This window comes from Anarhichas minor, unplaced genomic scaffold (genome assembly GCF_050575085.1).
Source record: "Anarhichas minor isolate MPS153535 unplaced genomic scaffold, ASM5057508v1 ptg000027l, whole genome shotgun sequence".
In the NCBI taxonomy this organism is placed as follows: Eukaryota; Metazoa; Chordata; class Actinopteri; order Perciformes; family Anarhichadidae; genus Anarhichas; species Anarhichas minor.
In genome coordinates, this window is record NW_027466473.1 from 18,963,354 (window position 1) to 18,981,641 (window position 18,288).

General features: G+C 41.0%; 2 protein-coding genes across 2 annotated transcripts; one reads left to right on the plus strand and one right to left on the minus strand.

Annotated features, from left to right (window-relative positions):
• Window positions 1-10,288: 10,288 nt before the first annotated feature.
• LOC142960276 (lathosterol oxidase-like) lies at window positions 10,289-13,978 on the plus strand. Its single transcript, XM_076102053.1, has 5 exons — window positions 10,289-10,320; window positions 11,304-11,521; window positions 12,201-12,333; window positions 12,432-12,532; window positions 13,104-13,978. The coding sequence occupies exons 2-5, from the start codon at window positions 11,312-11,314 to the stop codon at window positions 13,566-13,568; spliced, it is 909 nt and encodes a 302-aa protein (XP_075958168.1). The 5' UTR covers window positions 10,289-10,320; window positions 11,304-11,311; the 3' UTR covers window positions 13,569-13,978.
• Window positions 13,979-15,217: 1,239 nt separating this feature from the next.
• On the minus strand, window positions 15,218-18,288 carry plekhb1 (pleckstrin homology domain containing B1). Its single transcript, XM_076101296.1, has 6 exons — window positions 18,252-18,288; window positions 17,760-17,912; window positions 16,362-16,464; window positions 15,739-15,778; window positions 15,568-15,658; window positions 15,218-15,430 (listed from the first exon to the last, which is right to left on the minus strand). Exons 1-6 carry the CDS (start codon window positions 18,286-18,288, stop codon window positions 15,297-15,299), a joined length of 558 nt encoding a protein of 185 aa, XP_075957411.1. The 3' UTR covers window positions 15,218-15,296.

Consider the following 18,288-nt stretch of genomic DNA (forward strand, 5'->3'; position numbering starts at 1 on the left):
ACAAACATTGGCTTCTTTCTACCCGCGGAACGCATACATGGAAACACAGGCACACAACCCTCCACCACCGCAGCTGCCTCCAGCATGTGCTATTTTGCCAACTGCAACCCTGGGCAAGATAATAAGATGGCTAGCAGACATTTTGTCAATATTTCTGTCTTGGCTCAGAGTGCGCCTGGTTGGCTGCTTACTGATAGATGTGTTGACTGAGTTTTTTTTTTTTTGGGTTGGTTTTTTTTTCACAGGAGCTCTGCCCTTGTTTTGCCGGGGACTGCGAGAGAGCAAGTAGAGGCAAGTGTAGAGGGAGGAGAGAAGGGCTCACTAATGCAAAGCAGTTCATTAAAATCAGGCACAAAGCATATATCAGGGGGGAGGGATGCTGCTAATCACAGCCTGTGGTTAGTCCAGCGATATGTAAAAAGTAGATGCTGCACTCCTCAGCTGTGATCTTTTCTGGGAAGCAGCAGAGTTTTCTGATGCTAAGGAGGCCGTGCAGATGATTGATTTTCCAGAAGCATGCTCGGAGACCCTGCTCTTGGTCTGCCATCTGATTAACATACACAGCATTATTCATGTCATGAATATACAAGGAGGCAATGAACAAATAAATACTGACATGCATCCAGGAGCTGATAAATATTAAATGGAGCACACATGGCTTCATATTTTACCATTTCACAATTTGAACATTCATGCTGTGAGGCCCCTAGCCAAGGTCTAATTTTCAGTTCAAACAGGTTGAGCAGCCATGTGGGGAGACGAGGATTCTTCACAAACATCATATTTGGGCTTCTGTTAGGTGTCATGAATACTGGAATTCTGATTCCTGTATAATCATTCAAAGTTTGCAGTGTTTCAGACACTTCCTACGGTACCATACGTAGAACCAAAAGGCAGCCTCTCATTTGATTCCAACTGAAAAGAGAAATTATGTTTTAATGCTGATACGTCATAGCAATATCCTTTGACAACGACACATGATTGATTGACACACATACCGACATGGATATTTGTCGGGACTCGGGACACCCAGCTTGAAACTGGGACAATCACAGACAAACTGGGCCGTCTGGTTACCTTTGCGTGTTGTGTGATGATCCATTAAACTAATCACATTAACTCATAATTGACATGATCATTTCTAAATGGTGAGCAGCAGCAATCCATGATAACTCCTGCATTCATTCGCAGTGAGTCATGCTTTAAGTAAGCCTGTGTTCTGTGTTATTATAAAGTGTTAGGCTACCACATCTTCTTATATTAATACATTGTATGCTACATGCCTCTACTCTAGATCAGATATCAGATATTACACCTATAAGGGACCTTCAAAGTGATTGCAATTCATCCTAAGGGGGACATGAATGTCTGGATCAGATGTCAAGACATTTCACTAAAAGCCAAAAATTTCAACCTGCAGGTGCACTAAAAAGAAAAAGGAGAAAGTCAGGGGTTCACCAAAGTCAGTTGTATTCATCTTCTGTGGACACTGGTTGGCTCGTTGAATAGTCGTTCGTGCATTAAAAACGTCCTGTGCAAATGTATTAAAACTCCTGATTGAAAAGCTTCCCGGATGACTATGTGCAGCTTTCAAGTAAGAGGACATTATGTAGTATAAGCGGAACAGATATGAGCTTCAAAACTTCATCAAAGGTGCTAAAAGGGGATACTCCACACTGCTGGCTGGACAACAACACATGTAGCATGTGGCAAAGAATCCAATCTGTCACTCGTGACAGGAGAAGAACGAACAGGGCCGAGACCCAAGACACCCTACTGGACAACCTTTACAGTTTCTGTGGCAGATTCGACAGACTGAACTGAGACATCCCCTTGTACCCCTGAGGAGACTGCACTCCAGGTGAGACACACACACAGGTTCTCAGGGCTTTGAAGCAAGTAAACCCCCACAAAGCAGCAGGACCTGATGGAGTGTCCCTGGGAGTCCTGAGGGCCTTAGCTGAACTGCTGGCAGGTGTGTTGACAGATATTTTTAACTCCTCTTTCACACTGTGATCTTTAAGTCCTCCGTTATAGTACCGGTGCATAAAGTGGTGCCTCAGCCCCAAACTTTATGCCCTGTACACTTGTGACTGTGTTACCACCCAGGACAACAACAACATCATCCTTATTGAATATGCAGAAGACACGACCATCCTTGGCCCCATCAAGGGTGGGGACAGGTCTTTATACAGGGAACTGGTAAACAAAATAATTTTATATGGAGAGGACAAAGACCTGTTTTTAACAGAGAAAAAAAAAGAACGAATTATGGACTTCAGGAGGAGAGCTGCCCCTTCTTCAGACCCTGATCATCAAGGATACCAAGGTGGAGCAGGCTGAAGGTTGCAAGTTCCTCGGCCTTTACATGACGGAAAACCTGATCTGGGCCAGAAAACACTGTGGCAACAGTAAAAAAAAGCAAAGCAGTGGATTTACTTCATGAGGCTGCTGAAGGCCTGCTGAGGCCGAGTTCATTGAGAACATTCTCACCAGTGGGATCACCGTGTGTTTTTGGAAACAACACCCAGGCTGAGAGGAAATCTCTTCAACGAGTCCTTAAAACTGCAGAAGAGAATCATCGCCTCTGACCGCCCCTCCATGGACACGCAGCTTTTTTACAGCCGCAGTTAGTCTGATTGCAAAGGACATTAAGGCTGGAAGAAAATAACACCCCCCCCCCACACACACACACACACACACACACACACCTCACTCACAGTATAGGCACTTAGCACTTCATGCTCACACCTTACAGACTGTGTTTCTACCTCACCCTCCTCTCACTCCCCAGGACTACCTTCACCTCTGTCATACAGCGTCCATTGTTCTGTGCAATAATTCATTATTATTCAGTGTGAGTTATATATGTGTTTATATATGTATTTTTATTTGTATAAAGTATGCATTTCCACGGATACTGGATTTACTGGACTAAGTCTTTTATGTAACTGGTAATGGTAAAATACAGAAGTTATAAAACAAAAGTCCAGTAACGCAGTACACGAACAGCGGTGTCCCGGGAGAAGGTCCTGTGTTTGTTAGACCATCCAACCTCCTCTCCCGCTCACCCGATAATGACTTTCGCAATATTTAAACTATGTCAGTCTCTCTGACCGTCTAATGATGACACAGATGGATTTAAATTGGTGTTAGTTAAAAGCCTGGTGCGTCTCACACAGGCACTAAAGGGTGCCTCTGAGCCTTGACTGCTTCCATCTATGAATATAATATTGTGTTTGGCAGCTCATGTAAACGGAAAACTTTACTGCATGCTGACCACATCTGTTACGGCTGCTATGTAACTCCGAAAATATTATGCAAAAGTTTGCAGTATACAGTTAGAAACCGTTCAGATAAATAGTTTGAAATGAATTAAACAGCCATGAATTTCAGCTAATCTCCATGGAAAGAGTCCAGGCCTTGACTACTTTTAAGTTCCATCTCTAGGCACATTTCTGCAACCTCGCAGATTTGACATGATGACAGTGAACACATCATCGTGCATTTGACAAGAGCTTGTGAAGGCCCAGTCTGGGAGTCCAGAAGGTGCACATTTGGATTCAGCTCTTCTCTCTTTATGGGGCATCCGCAGTGTGGGCATCGATTGACGTGTATCAAATGAGGCGAAGTGCTGTATGTGTGTTGTACTTATTAACTGAATCATCTGCAGTGTGGAGAACATACTTTAAAGTACAAAATATATCCTTTTAAGTTTACTGGAAAGGAAAGAAAAGTTGAGTCAGCATTTAATTGAGGCCAAGGTAAGTTTGAACCAAAGTAGTTTCGAAAAAACTAAAGTTCTAAGACACCAGAAAAGTTGCACCTAAGACCACAATCCAGGCTCTGATTCAAACTCCAGAGAGAAACTACAAGTCAAAGTATTTCTTGCGCTTGCCTAGGTGTCTTGTGTATGCATCACAGAGGTTATTAGCCCACAGTCTGGGGTTGTTGCCTTTGAATCATTAAGTAAAGGGTGAGTGTTTGAAGCGCCTTGATATAATGATCCTTGGCAACTCAGAGAGTTCAAAGTAAATTGGCAAGGGTAGAAAAGGCTTTTTTTGCCACTGAGCAAAATAGAGAAATCAGCCAGCTATGTTTAATAGAATTTTCCATCAGTGCTCAACCAGTCTCTCAAATGGGTTATCTAAGATAATGGCTGCACGGGTTCATTACCTCCTTGTCAAATTAAATTTCTTTTTCTCCTCAAGGGGGATTGGATAGTGATTACAGATCTAACCAAAAGAAGGCTCTAACTTTCCCTGTGTAAAACTGGGGAGAGGCCACAATGACAGCAAAATCAGTCTATTTCATCTTAAGACCTTTTGTTGTACGCTGAGTCACTCACGTCACAAAGAGAGTTGGTGTTTAATGTGCGTGCACCGAGGATCTTTGTTTGCCTTTTTTTTTCTTTCTTTGTGTGGCTCTTGTTCCTCTTAAGTGAAGGACTTTTGTGAAAATGGGGTGATGTATAAGGCAACTATTGACTTAAATTAAACAGAATCAGTGGATGAGACATTGCTGTGCTTAATGGATTCCTATTCATTGTTTTTTGAGAAAGGAAATTAAAATGTTAAATGGTACGTAGAGAAAACACTCTGCAGTCAACTGAAAATACATACTGAATATATTCACTTACTGGTGGTAACCGTAAGTGAATTTTAATATGATGTTGTCCAGATGTGAGCGGCTTCTTTACTTCATTTGTGCATTGCATTGTGGGAGAATACAGAGCATCTGTAACTGTATTGATATTGATTAAACGGCTGTTCTTGTGCCATGTTCATATGAGAGTTATCATAATTACAAGATTTTCAGTTGTAAATGACATTTAGGTCAACGTCCAAGTCATAATTAAAACAGGGAAACTCAGACTGCATCAGTCATTAGCAATAGCCCCTTCCCCATTCCCTTCCTTCCTTCCTTCCTTCCTATCCTTCTCTTTCAAATGATGTATAATACACCAAAGTTTAAACAAATATTACTTGGTTGGCGCACTGATCATCTCCTACCCAGATCTGGTTGTCCTCTACCAAAATCTGGAACATGTTTTGGCCACAGACTTGCCTTCAACATTTGGGATGGGCAAAGCCAAGTGAACAAAGCAGCTAGGAGCCACCTCCAAAAAGCATTTTCTTATGGCACTCTTTGAGGAAGACTTACATCAGACTGTACCTCTCAGGGTGTGCAGGATCTACAAATAGACAGCTTCAAAGCGTTGGAGGTGCCACCTGTGTGATGAGTGAACTTTAATCATCAAAGTGGAATGGGTGGAGCATGTTGTGTCCAGAAGGCAATTTGCATTTTAATATGTTATAAGTTGTTTGAGCCAAATCTCATCACCGCAAATCCATGGCTCACTGACGAGCTCCCTAATAGTCTACAAAATATTAAAACACACTGATGAAGGCTTATGACGCCTTCAAGTGGGGTCGTTTTTATGTTTAGTTTAGTGTTTGAATCCCTCCCGACACACCTTGACTTCATTAAAAGATCATAAACAAATATCTCTTTGGATAAATACACTATTTTGTGTTATTTTTTACACACATGGTTAAAACTCCGTCCATTTTTGTTGTATACAAAAAATCCTGAACAGTAACTAGTATTACTGTTTCCATTTGCATTTCCTACAATTTCCATTAACACAAGCAATCTACACATTGTCTTCTAGCGTCCGTTTTGGACATGTTAGGGACTGCGTGTCAGGTTCTACTCGTTACATGAATAGTGTCTTTTCAAAATAAACTAACATATTCACAAGAAGTTAGGTTTAGGCAACAAAACAACTTAGTTAGGTTAAGGAAAAGATCTTGGTTTGGGATAAAATAGCAAATGATAATTTGTAACGTAAAATAACGATGTTTGTTACGCAACGTACGTAGGTGGCATTAGTTAACTGCTTGCATAACAAAAGTAAGGTAAAATAAGTCAATGTTGACTTGGTTTCACACAGCACACTCACAGCAGTTTAGCGGGTGAATGTCCTGTGTTTTTTTGACCAACCGTCAAAAGTTCAAAGTCAGTAGATCTAAGACTTGATTCTCACTCTCCAAGTCATGTGACTCACCACATCGCTTGTTCAGAGCATGTACAAAGTGATATACTAAGTCTTCAGTCTAAAATATTGTGAAATGACCACCTGCAAATATGTGCAAAAATACTGAACATGTTTAAAGTGTGAAGGGAATGTGTTTTCTGACCAGAAAATGAGTAGTCACCTAGCAAGCCAAAGAGCCTGATATATTCCATCAGGCTGAGCATGGCTTTGACAAAATACTTGCTCTGGGTTTGGTAATGTTGATTTGATAGTCTTGGGTCCTCTAGTTGACAAAAATTGCTGAAGAATTCATCTTTGAACCAAAGAATGTACCGAAAATGTACTATTGTAAGCTGTTACCTGGACATCTGACAACAGAAAATGGGCCTCTAATTGGTGCTTTTTGTCACATGAATCCATTCATGGTAGAGGAAAAATATGTTTGCAGTATTCATACAACACAATCTCATTTCAGAGTTAATTCTCATTTCATGAAATTTTATGAGAGTGTGTTATTTATGAGCAGATGCAGCCCCATCCCCAAACTGACTAAACAACAGCAGCTGTGGGCTGCACCATCCAAACCCAAAGAGGAGGTGAAGTGGTTCTCATGGCTGGCTGGCTTCATATGCAGGATACTGTGATCCGGACGATCTTTTGCCCAGGATGAACACGAATCCGGACACAATTTTGTCAACGAGCACAGGATTATGTTGTTTGCAATTCTTGTGTGGCAGGTCTGAACGGTGAGCGGTGTGATGTGTGCGAGTTGGCCTGGATCTCATACTCAGTGGTGCTGCTGAGAAAGCACTCTAATGTGTCAATATGAAATATGTGGAAGTCAATGTGCACATCAGACACTATCAATATGAAGCTGGGAGCTGCTGAAAAAGTGTGCTTGATTAATCTTTCAAGGTAAAATGTAAGTAATTTCTGTTTATTATTTACAGTCTTATTTTTCAGAACTTGGCCGTCATTTCTACTGGTTGTGATAACACTGTAATGTAATTGCAAAGCTCTGGGAACAAGATGACATCACTGCAAAAAACGCCCATGGGGCGAGATGAGCAGAAGGACGATCAGAGAGGTTGTAAACAAACCAGCAGTTTAACAGAGTCAATTTATTTTGAGGTAACTACTCATCTAATACCTAATAGGGTCATTGCCCCTCACCGTCTGATACGGTCGCAACGCACTTTCAGCTAACTCCAATGTAAACTCACCCGGGTCATTATTAGACGCTCAGAGCGGCTGATGTGGTATAAAGAGCGAGAGAGTCCACACAGGGCATGTGGGCCTGGTGGTGGATAGACAAACAGATACAAGACTTTCAGCCAGGAGACGCTGCTTGTGTCGAGCGCAAAACGAAAAGTAAACTTTGTCACGTGAGTCGTTAGTGTCGTTAGTCACTAGGTTCGCTAGTCATTTGGTCGTCACGTCAAGTTAACGTCAAACACTCTTTTCTTAAACCTAACTAAGTAGTTTTGTTGCCTAAACCTAACTTCCGATGAAGACCGAATTGTTTTTTTTTGGAAAAGTGGAAAATGACACACCAGCTCTGACACGTCCAAAACTGACGCTAGAGGGGTACCTGGAGCGTCCTGGTTTGAAGTGTGGGGCTACTAATCAAATTAATTTGACGAGTTGGGAGTGAGAATGTGCTGCATTTTATATATATATATATATATATATATATATAATTGTCATAAAGATCAAATTCATCTTAGTCCCATCAACCCAGTGACAAGATAATCAAATTGTTGATGGTGTCAAAAGTTGAGCAGTCACTGTGTCTCCAGTTGTGACAAGTTTCTCCACTTTTTGATTACATTTCCCAAAGTGACACATCCAATGTTGTTGCCTACTGAGGAGATGATGAGCAGCAGGTTATCTTGAGCTCAGCATGAGGGTTGCCTCGCTGCAGATATCCTGATTGGTTGGTGTGTGTCTGCACACTGAGAAGAAGATGCCTTCACAGCCTGTTAGACAGTTCAAGCTCTACTCGAAACACCAACTTTCTTCTAAAGTATAGAGACACTGTGAGTCAAGCTTCCTCAAACGAATGCTCTGTTAAAAGTTTTGTTTTACATATAGAATAACAACTCCTGCATTCAGTGTGTGAATACAATGTTTGTATAATCAGCCAAAGCAGGTGATGCTTATCTGTAAAATGAGTGAAAGTGTTTAAAACGCTTACTATTTTTGCCTTATACATTTCCTCTAATTAACCCTGTCTCCAACAAAATTACATTCCCATACAAACTACTCTGCACTCTCAATTACGGTTCGAGGGAAGCCTTAAGTTTTAGGAGACAGGGCTGCCTTAATATGAATCATTGATGAACTTCTCCTATTTAATAATTGACAATTAATAAGGGTGGGAAGTTCAATCGCCCGGCTCCTCCTACCCACATACCAAAGAGTCCTTGGGAAAGACACTGAAGCCCAAATTGCCCCGGATGGTTTGGCAGCACCTTGCATGGTAGCTTGCTGCTGTCTGTGTGTGTGAGTGTGTGTGTGAATGGGTTAACGAGAAGAATATCGTAAAGCCCTTTGGATAAAAGCGCACTATCAATGCAGCTATTTATTCTTTATATGCAGGAACTGAGGAAGTCATATTTATGATACAAGACAGCCTACAGCTTTGTATCGATAAACCGAAGTGTGGCCATCTGCTGTCCTTACATCACCATAAGTGGAGCCGCGGAGAAGAGCTTGATGCTTATTAAAGGGCAGCACAGAAACATGTGAGCGTGATTAGTTGTCTGTCAATGCGCGTCAGCCCTGCGATAGTCTGGCGGCCAATAATATGTTGTAAGAATGGTTGCACTGAGACAAAAGTTGAATCTACTTTTGATTTAAATGTTGTATCATTTCTTCAAGGTAAGATTCGAGATTGAGGGCAATCTAACTGCGTAGGGTGGAGTTTTATTTCAAATGTTTGGCAGTCCCTCCCCTGTGGTAATATGAACAAATAATTTAAAAGCTTCTGATGGTGGTTCAACATAAAACAGACAGTTGCCCTGAGGGCAAAACGAAGAGTTCATTCTGGCTATGAACGAATCATCATCCTGGCATTGGAACTGAGCTGATATATCATCATCAAATCAAATTTATAATACTTATAGAAATAAAAATTGTGGGGTTTATGGAGGGCCATAACCTTTCCTCTGCTGTTATATCACTTTAGCATTACTGTTGCCTAATATAGGAGATTATAGTGTGTCTAATGTAGAATTAATGTAAGTTTTTAATTAGCTAATCTCCAGTGGTATCACGTTTAATATTCATGTATGGCACAGTGGACAACTATTATACAGTACAGTGTATCTGTGGCTAAGGTTACTCCCGCTCGTATCTTAGAGCACTGGCGACACCTTGTGTCAGGATGGGTGTCCGTTCCACAGCAGAATGGAAGCAATTTGCCATTAAAACCAAACCGTTTAATTTTGTAGATGAAAATCACAGTACTGCACTTTAAAATGATGTACCCGTGCTGTGTCTGTGTCCGTTCAAAGTCTAGTGGTTTACCTGTAGCCTAAACTTCATTGAAATATCTTGTAACAATAATTAATCCGTGCTTGTTTTCCCTAAAATTCTCAGAAATTAATTGAACGCTTCTCCGATCAAGAAGCGCAATTCAGCGTCTTCGTGTTTGAATAAGAAGTTATAATAAAACATGACTTCGCCCTGCTTACAAGTTGCATAAAGCTAATTGAGAATGTAAGTAACACCAGGGCCAATGCTAAAATATGTATATATATATATATATATATATATATATATATATATATATGTATATATATATATATATATATATATATATATATATTGGGTTTATTGGAAGGTGCCGAAAATGAGACAACTTTAAATTCATACGTTTGTAAAGGAAGATTTGTCACAAGAGAGAATGGAGTGCATCTGTGCCTGGTTGTAGCCGGTCCCACTGCAGAATGTGAAATGTTTTTAATAAAAAGCTTGCTGTATTAATAAAGCATAATATATGAAGTTAGTATTATAGTCTGGGGGCGTTTCTGCCCCTGCACCAGCAGCGGGAGGACCTTTAAGCGGCAGTGGACCTGCTTCTGTAACACCATGAGCAGATCCTCCAATTGGCCAATCGGAAATAATAACAACCCTGCCGTGATGAGGAACTACGCGCTCATTGGGTGCCCTTTGTATGACGCACAGAGTCGAGCAGCGCGGATTGGTCGCTCGCTCACCTTTTTATTTCTGCAGGCATCCCACCACTTTTGTACCGGAACACCAGCAACCTACAGGTACAGAAGCCGACTCTTTTAAATTACATATATAACGTTATATAAACAATATGACAGTGGAGTTTATCTGCTAATACCACCGTGTAATGGGGCGTTTTGTGTTGCATTTATAAGGGTAGTAATGTTTAGCTTTCGGTGAAGTTGTCACACGTAACGGTCGGTCAGGAAGTTGTATAAATGTGACATCTTGATTACAGAATGAACGTAACGTACACGAATGGTTATCATATATTTATTTATGTGAGTTCGTGTCACTCTATGGTTCATGTGGCTTAGTGTTTATGCAGAAATTACATCCGTTGTAAAGTGGTGCATTCAGGATCTGGACACATCAGGGATCAGAGAGACAAATCCAGGAGTCCAGTCAGAGTCCATCAAGACAATAACATAAGTGTTCATAACACTCGTTCGCAATGTTAATGATTTATTACCTGCATGCATTGTAGTTTGCTAAAAATATATATTTTTTTATTTATTAATTGTTTTTTTTTATTACATTGTCAGATAAAACCTTAACAGGCGGTTTGAAACAGTTTATAAATGTGTTTAATTCTAATTAAAACATGTAGCTTTTTTTTTTAAGTCTAACCTCAATGTCCACTTATTAGATGTCCTTTAGAGCTTTCAGCCTCATATTATGACTTTCATCAGCAGAAGGAGTTTTTTTTTTAGTTGAAGACTTTTCTAACATTTAGTAACTGTGTAATATTATGCTGTCAATCATTTAATATCAATTTTACACCTGTTATGGATACCTGAAAGGCTGTAGTTGACAAGTAACACTTATTAAACACTTGCAACCTAATACATATTGTGGTGTGTTTTAAACCATGTTAATACATGCATAAATAAACACACAAAGTTTTTCCATAAACATGTCTCAAAAGGTTCACACAAGAGATGACCACAAACAACGGGGCTTCTGGGAAACGCAGTGCTCTTGGCATCTTTTTTATAACGTGTGCTCTCTCCATACTTCACAGATTCGACCATGGATCTTGTGCTGGACGTTGCCGACTATTACGTCCTGTCCCCGTATGTGTACCCTGCATCGTGGCCTGAGGGCGGGGCCCTGCGGCAGATTATCAGCCTGTTGGTGCTGACCAACCTCGGGGCTGCAGTCCTCTACCTGGGCCTGGGAGTCATCAACTACTTCCTCGTCTTTGACCACAGTCTAATGAAACATCCACAATTCCTAGAGGTATGAACTTAAGCCTATATCTTCATTTTAAGATCTGCGTGATAGCACTGCTAAACTCTGACATTATTGCCAAATAAACATGATTTGTGTTGGCGTGAAGATACACCCCAGCACTTTTTGCGCTTGTACACACATGGTTGAATGCAGTTCTTAAAGGTCGCTTTGGTGAAAAGCGTCAGCTAAATAAATGTAAAAGTGACAGAAATTGTTTTGTGAAGAATGAAAATAAAAAGCTTGAGAGAGAAGTTTAAACCCTGCCTTCTGGCACACCTCTGCACACCTGGCCAGCCAATCTAAAAAGCACTTTGTTTGAAGGCCTTAAAGTTACTACAAGGAGTTTTCAAAGTGTCTCAAATTAATACTGCCGCCTTTTAAATGACTTTCATAAGCAAACAAGATCATCAGTGAGAATATTGGCTATTTCTATACAGTTATTCTTAATGCCTGTCATGGGATCAGTTGGAAATCAGACAATATGATGCATCCAGCCGACCGCGCACAGACCCAGATCTGGTTCTGACCTGCAGTCGGAGCTCCGGCGGGAGGTGGAGGGCTTCGCTCCCGGCAGCGGGAGGCCCCTTCTCCAGACTGGAGCAGACTGCCTTGCTGCTCTGCCAGTACTACCGCTATTTTTCCTTTTTGCCAAATCCATTTTGTATTTTTTTTTTATCCTACTTAGAATCAGGTTCAGAGGGAGATCAAATATGCGATGACCTCTCTTCCCTTGATCAGCATCCCCACAGTGGCCTTGTTTTTCGCTGAAGTCAGAGGATACAGCAAACTGTACGACACTGTCGATGAATCTCCGCTGGGTGAGTTGAAGAACGACCTCACCAGCTTTCAGTTGTTCTGTTATCTTGTTGTTTACAAGGACGTACCAAGTGTGGTGACGTGGTCTGTGTGCTTTCAGGTTGGCCGGGGCTCTTCCTGAGTATGATCTCCTTCCTTCTTTTCACTGACATGTGTATCTACTGGATTCATCGCTTCCTACATCATAAGAGTATTTACAAGGTGAGTACAATTGTGGGAGGGGGAGGGTTTCTTTATTTGTCCAGGTTTCATCTGTGTTTGGCAACTTCTTGTTATTTAGTGGCAGATATATTCACCAAATAACATCAGCAGATAATATAGGCCCAGCCAAAAGGTGCATCGTTATACTTAGACCAAATAAAGACATATGTCATGTTTTATTGAATGTTATTTTGTATGTGTGTGTGTATATGTATATATCCTTTTGATCTCCAGAAAAGTCCTTTACAGACAAAGACATGTACATTACTTGATTTATTTGGGATTTGGGAGGTCTAATGTTGTATAAAATGTATTGTCAACACAACACAAATAAAGAGCAGGACAGCAGGTATGAATTATTATTTTGTCATTTAGCCCCTAACCAAAGTTATACAACAGTATAGTAACCACATGCACTGCATCTCTTCTTATCTCCATTATTCATATCTTCTGTAGTGTCATCACATGTTTTTATAATAACCATATATAAAAGGATATTATATAAAATGATTTTTAGAGAAAGCAGTTACTTTCTCTCTCTCTGACCTCTTTGCCTTCTTCTCCCCGACAGCTGTTTCACAAACCACACCACTTGTGGAAGATCCCCTCTCCCTTCGCGAGCCACGCCTTTCATCCAGTAGACGGCTTCATGCAGGGACTCCCATACCACATCTACCCCTTCCTCTTCCCCCTCCACAAGGTGCTCTACTTGGCCCTGTACGTTTTCGTCAACATCTGGACCATCTCTATCCACGACGGTGACTACCGCGTCCCCAACGTTCTGACGAGCGCCATTAACGGCGCGGCTCACCACACTGACCACCACCTCTTCTTCGACTACAACTACGGCCAGTACTTCACTCTGTGGGACCGCCTGGGAGGCTCCTACAGGCACCCGTCGGCTCTGATGGGGAAGGGTCCCCATGATCTGATCCGGAAACTCCAAGCGGAGGGAAAGTTAGGAGACTGCAGAGCGAAGGCTATAGGGCAGGTGAATGGAGACGCTCAGAGAAGAGTCACATTTAAAGAGGAGTAACAGAAGGGGAGGTTCCATTTAAATGCTGAAAGTGATCAATATTTTTATAAAGACAATGTGCTACACCCATACTCAGCTGGGAAACAAATCGCAGCATCATTTCAGTTCTTGTATTTGCCAAATATGCTGTTGTGAGATTTTAAACACTAGTGGATACATGTGAGATGTTTCCCCCCCCCCTGGGTCCTTATCATTAGAGGCAGGCTTTGATATCAACACAGTTGCCAGAATAAAATGTTGGCATTTTACATTTCTGAACCAAAATCTGTTTCATATCAACATTTCTACATTAGTGCATATTAGAGATGCACCAATACCGATATCTGATATCGGTCCGATACTGAATCAAAGAGCTGGATCCTGAATCAAAGAGATAAGATACCATTATTTTAATAAATAACAATTCTGTACATGAATATCTATGTTGTTGTTTTTTGTTACATTTGTTTTTAGAAGTTTTGACAGACTTTGATTAACTGTATTTGTGATATGTCAAAAACAAATGTAATCCGGGAGAACATATCCATCCATCCATTATTCAAACAGCTTATCCTATTCAGAGCCGCGGGGGGGGAGGGCTCATCGCAGGGCCGACACATAGAGACAGACAACCATTCACGCTCACATTCACACCTACGGGCAATTTAGATTCATCCATTAACCAAAGCTGCATGTCTTTGGAGTGTAGCTCCACACACACAGGGGCCGCCCAACCCGGGATCGAACCTGGGTCCGGAGAAAGAAATGTTCCCCTCCAAATTTACTCAGCCTTTTTATAATATGGGAAAAACAATTTTTAGGAGGCCAGGCTGTTGGGATCGCTACATTCTTTGACAGTCCAATAAATAGAGCAGACTGCAGGTAAAAGTGGCCAAATTCTGAATTTTGTGTGAACAGCACAAATCACATGGAATCTGATCTTTTTCATTCTGATTTGGGCCACTTTCATATGTGGTCCTAAGTCAGTTTTCTTGCAGTGTGGATGTGTCTGAATGCATGCTTTTACGTTGCTCAGTCTTAATGAGCATTCGTTCATTGTGAGTTCAGACTGAACTTGAAAAACATGTCAAACTGCTTAGACAAAAAAATTCCGTATTTTTCAACGATTTTCAAAATTGTGGCGATTCAATTTTCATGTCTTCGCTCTGTCTGATGAGGTGATTCCATCATCATTAGTATGAGAATTACAGACCCTTTGTGTCAACAGATCCAACAGATCAGCTGATGAAAAACGTGTGATGTGGTTGAAAGCTCGGGGGGGAAAGAGCTAATTGGTCGACCCTGAGATTGGATTGTTTTATCAAACTAGAGCAATGCAGTTCAACAATTGATGGCTTGTTAGTTGTATGCAACCAAACTGATTTTAGATCACCATTCATAATTATATTTGAATACATCAATTTATTTCCCACTACAGTTTCGTAAAGCTTTTTAGTATAAAATCCATGCAGCAGATTAAAGAAGAGTTGGATACAAAATCGACTTCCTGGCTTGTGCAAATGCTAGATTCAGTTTGATGTACAAGCAGGGAGAACATTAAATTAAGTAGCGTCCTCTTCAGCTTCTTAAGCCATATATGCAAAAGTGCACATAAGAAAAACAGATCAACCAGAAAAAGCAGCTTGTTACAGCAGACATGATCACTCCATCTTCGGGGGCTTCCTACTCGTGCTGATGTTTGGCTCCCAGTCGCTGTGCAGTGTCGTCATGTCAGTGATGGAGATGAGCTCAGCAGAAAAAGAAGGGTATCCAGAGGAAGGATCGCATGGCTGTCCCTGCTGCCATGCCTGCCAGCAATCCCAGAGCCAGATGCTCGAAGACTCCATCAAATGGGTCCCTCTGAACAACCACCTGGTGGGTTCCTTAGAGAAAAGACAAAGAGAAATCATTTCATTTGGTGGCCTAAAAGTAGTCAAAATGAAATAAGTTGAGTCTATGGTTGCTAAGTCGAGGGCAGTTTAGAGTTAGTTTTTGTGTGTCCTGCATCATGGTGAAATACCTGGTCCTGCTCCAGGTGTGATGTAGACAGTATGGTAGCTGTTGATGGGGACGGCTTGGTAGAAGTCGTCATATGGGTCGTATGTGAACACCTACAGGCAGAAAACCGTTAGCAAACATCACTGAGAGTGAATTATGTCTCAGCTCTGACGGAGAACGATGGATCACTCACCGGGTTTCTCCTGGTGTCTAGCAGAGTCAGTTTCCACGCTCTGAAAAAGACATGAACAGGAAAGAAGCACTGATGGTTGTAAAGGGCAGTGGTGGAGGAAGTATTCATCATTTCTTAAGGAAAAGAACTGTGAAAAAAAACTACAAGTAAAAGGTCTGCATTCAAAACCTTACTTAAGTAAAATTATGTAAGTATTATCAGCAAAATGTGAAAAGTAAAAGTACACATTGTGCAGTAAAATATTTTCCGTTGACATCAGACCGGCATTCATTTCCAACAATGCAATGCGGTTGTGACGACAGGGTTAATATAAAAGACAATGGCGGACAGCTCTGTAGCGTCAATACCGCTTACATTTAAGTGTAAGTAGGCCTATACGATTTGAGTTATAGGCATACACACTAAAGTAAAGTAAGTCTGTCAGGAACCCCTTGGAAAAGAGATTTTAAATCTCAATGGGACCATGTTGACTAAATAAAGGTTAAATAAAATAAAAAATACCTCAAGTACCTCAAATGTGTACTTAAGTAGGCCTAGTACTTGAGTAAATGTACTCAGTTGCATGCCACTACTGGTAAAGGGAGGCAGAGCAGACAAGACGAGAGTGAAGTGAGAGGACCTACATGGATTCATCCTCGCTGTTAGCACACAGGTTGACTGTTGAGCCGCTTGTGAGCTGAACCACGATGAGATTCTCCCTGGGATTGCTCTCCGGTGGACTCACACCTGCAGTTAAAGAAGAGATTCACCCAAACATGAGCATGTTGTCATCATGGCTTCTGTCAGTCAAAACCTCAAAGAAAGATGGAAGATCATACATTAAGTGTAGTTGGGTACAATTAAATAGTGCATTTTGGAAGATATCGACTATGTACCTGATTCAATTAAATCAGTGAAACACATGACCTTTTTATAAGATTTACAAACTAGTAGTCTGCTGATACTCAAACTGATTGTAGTGTTTATATTGTCAATACTTTATGACTAGATGAAACAAAGTACATGATATCAAGACTCTTAAGAACAGCTTTAGTCATGTTGTCATGTTTTCACACTGGTACTGGAGGTCCATATAAAGCTTTAGGGACGTCTGCATGGATCTGATATCTACACCACGAAAGACATTTGGTTTGCTCTTCTTTTTGTGAATAATATTTAATATTTTTCTTAAGCTGGTCCTATTGTTATCCTTGCATGAAAGATCTGTGTTTGCGCTGATACGGGGCATCTGGTTCTGTGAAATGCTCTCGTACTCCTCGGCTGCTGAATGCCCCTGCAGAGCAATCCTCAAACAAAACCAGTGTTCTAGTTCCATACTAAATACTTGTTGTCTGCAGTACATTAAACTTCTGCTGCCTCGCCTATTTTTCACTTCTGGATCAAACGCAGTTGTATTTGTTCTTCCGGTTTAGCGCTAGTAGTGTAAACAACGATGAATATTTGGGACTACACTGTGCAATCGGATGGTTTTACAGTACAAATTCAATCAGCCATCAGTGACTAAAATGCTAGATGAAGGCCTGAAATTACATGAGGACATTTTGAATTACTTTGTAGTGTCTCTTGGTGTAGATGGCTCCTCTATGAGGAATTTCAAAAGCACCATAGCATTATCAGTACACCTACCGATCAGACTCTTGACATTTATAATATGAGTTCATCTTAAATAAACCCGTCTGTCTGCTAACGAGCTGAACCCTTTCAAAATATGGATAGGAATAAAAGTGTAAAGTTTGGCGTATGTTTAAATATGCAAATGAGCCATAAGGTAATGCTAACTTTGCAAAAGTAGTAAATTAAGCACTTTTGACGTGTATTGTGAATGTTTTCTTTCCACTAGTCGGAAGGAGACATGATGAAGCCCAAAATCTAAAAATGGATCAGTGCATGAAAAAAAAGTGTTGGCCTTGCCTGTCTTGCCCTGTGATGAATGTTTGTGGGTTTGAACAATGCTTAGTCGTCCATCTTTATTTATTTTTAAAGATGGACTTGCCGAAAAGGCTAAAGGCAGCTCGCTTTACCTCGACACTCCAGGCCCGACCTCACGTCCACGCATGCTGTCTTGAGGCTGACGCGGTGCTCCAGCTCTCGCCTGCTGTCAGTCTTATAGAAGCAAAGACTCCCGTCTATCCAAAGGTCACACCAGTTCAGCTTCCAGCGTTTTAAGACAGAAGCTAGAGGGGAGACACACGTCACAGTAAGTGGACCATCGGTGTTTATGCTGGAAGGGGTAGGATTAGTCAAAATTAAGAAATTGACCATTTATTGAGCTCAAATTGATGGTCAAGTAATTGTTGAGTCGGTGCTATGATCAATTTTAGAAGTAACGATAGTTGTAGTTTCATAACAGGTACAGTTTTCACTTATACGTACTGTGTGTAGCATTTAAGGGGATCTGTTGGCAGAAATGGCTTATAATATAGGTATTGGAATTGTGCAATTATTATAAAAGCCAAAGTTATCATCCTTCCTTTAATAACACATATGGTTTGAATAATCCGGTCTCTACTCACTTTGTCTCCACAGCCAGCCTGACCTCAGGAGCGCCAT

Excerpts from the sequence above, each read along its gene's own strand:
- LOC142960276 (XM_076102053.1), top strand. The coding sequence starts at position 11,312 with ATGGATCTTGTGCTGGACGTTGCCGACTATTACGTCCTGTCCCCGTAT. Across the intron at positions 11,522-12,200 it reads AACATCCACAATTCCTAGAG|AATCAGGTTCAGAGGGAGAT; the intron begins GTATGAACTTAA and ends TATCCTACTTAG. Across the intron at positions 12,334-12,431 it reads TGTCGATGAATCTCCGCTGG|GTTGGCCGGGGCTCTTCCTG; the intron begins GTGAGTTGAAGA and ends GTGTGCTTTCAG.
- plekhb1 (XM_076101296.1), bottom strand. The coding sequence starts at position 18,288 with ATGGCGCTCCTGAGGTCAGGCTGGCTGTGGAGACAAA. Across the intron at positions 15,779-16,361 it reads AACAGCGAGGATGAATCCAT|AGCGTGGAAACTGACTCTGC; the intron begins GTAGGTCCTCTC and ends TGTCTTTTTCAG. Across the intron at positions 15,431-15,567 it reads CACACCTGGAGCAGGACCAG|GAACCCACCAGGTGGTTGTT; the intron begins GTATTTCACCAT and ends CTTTTCTCTAAG.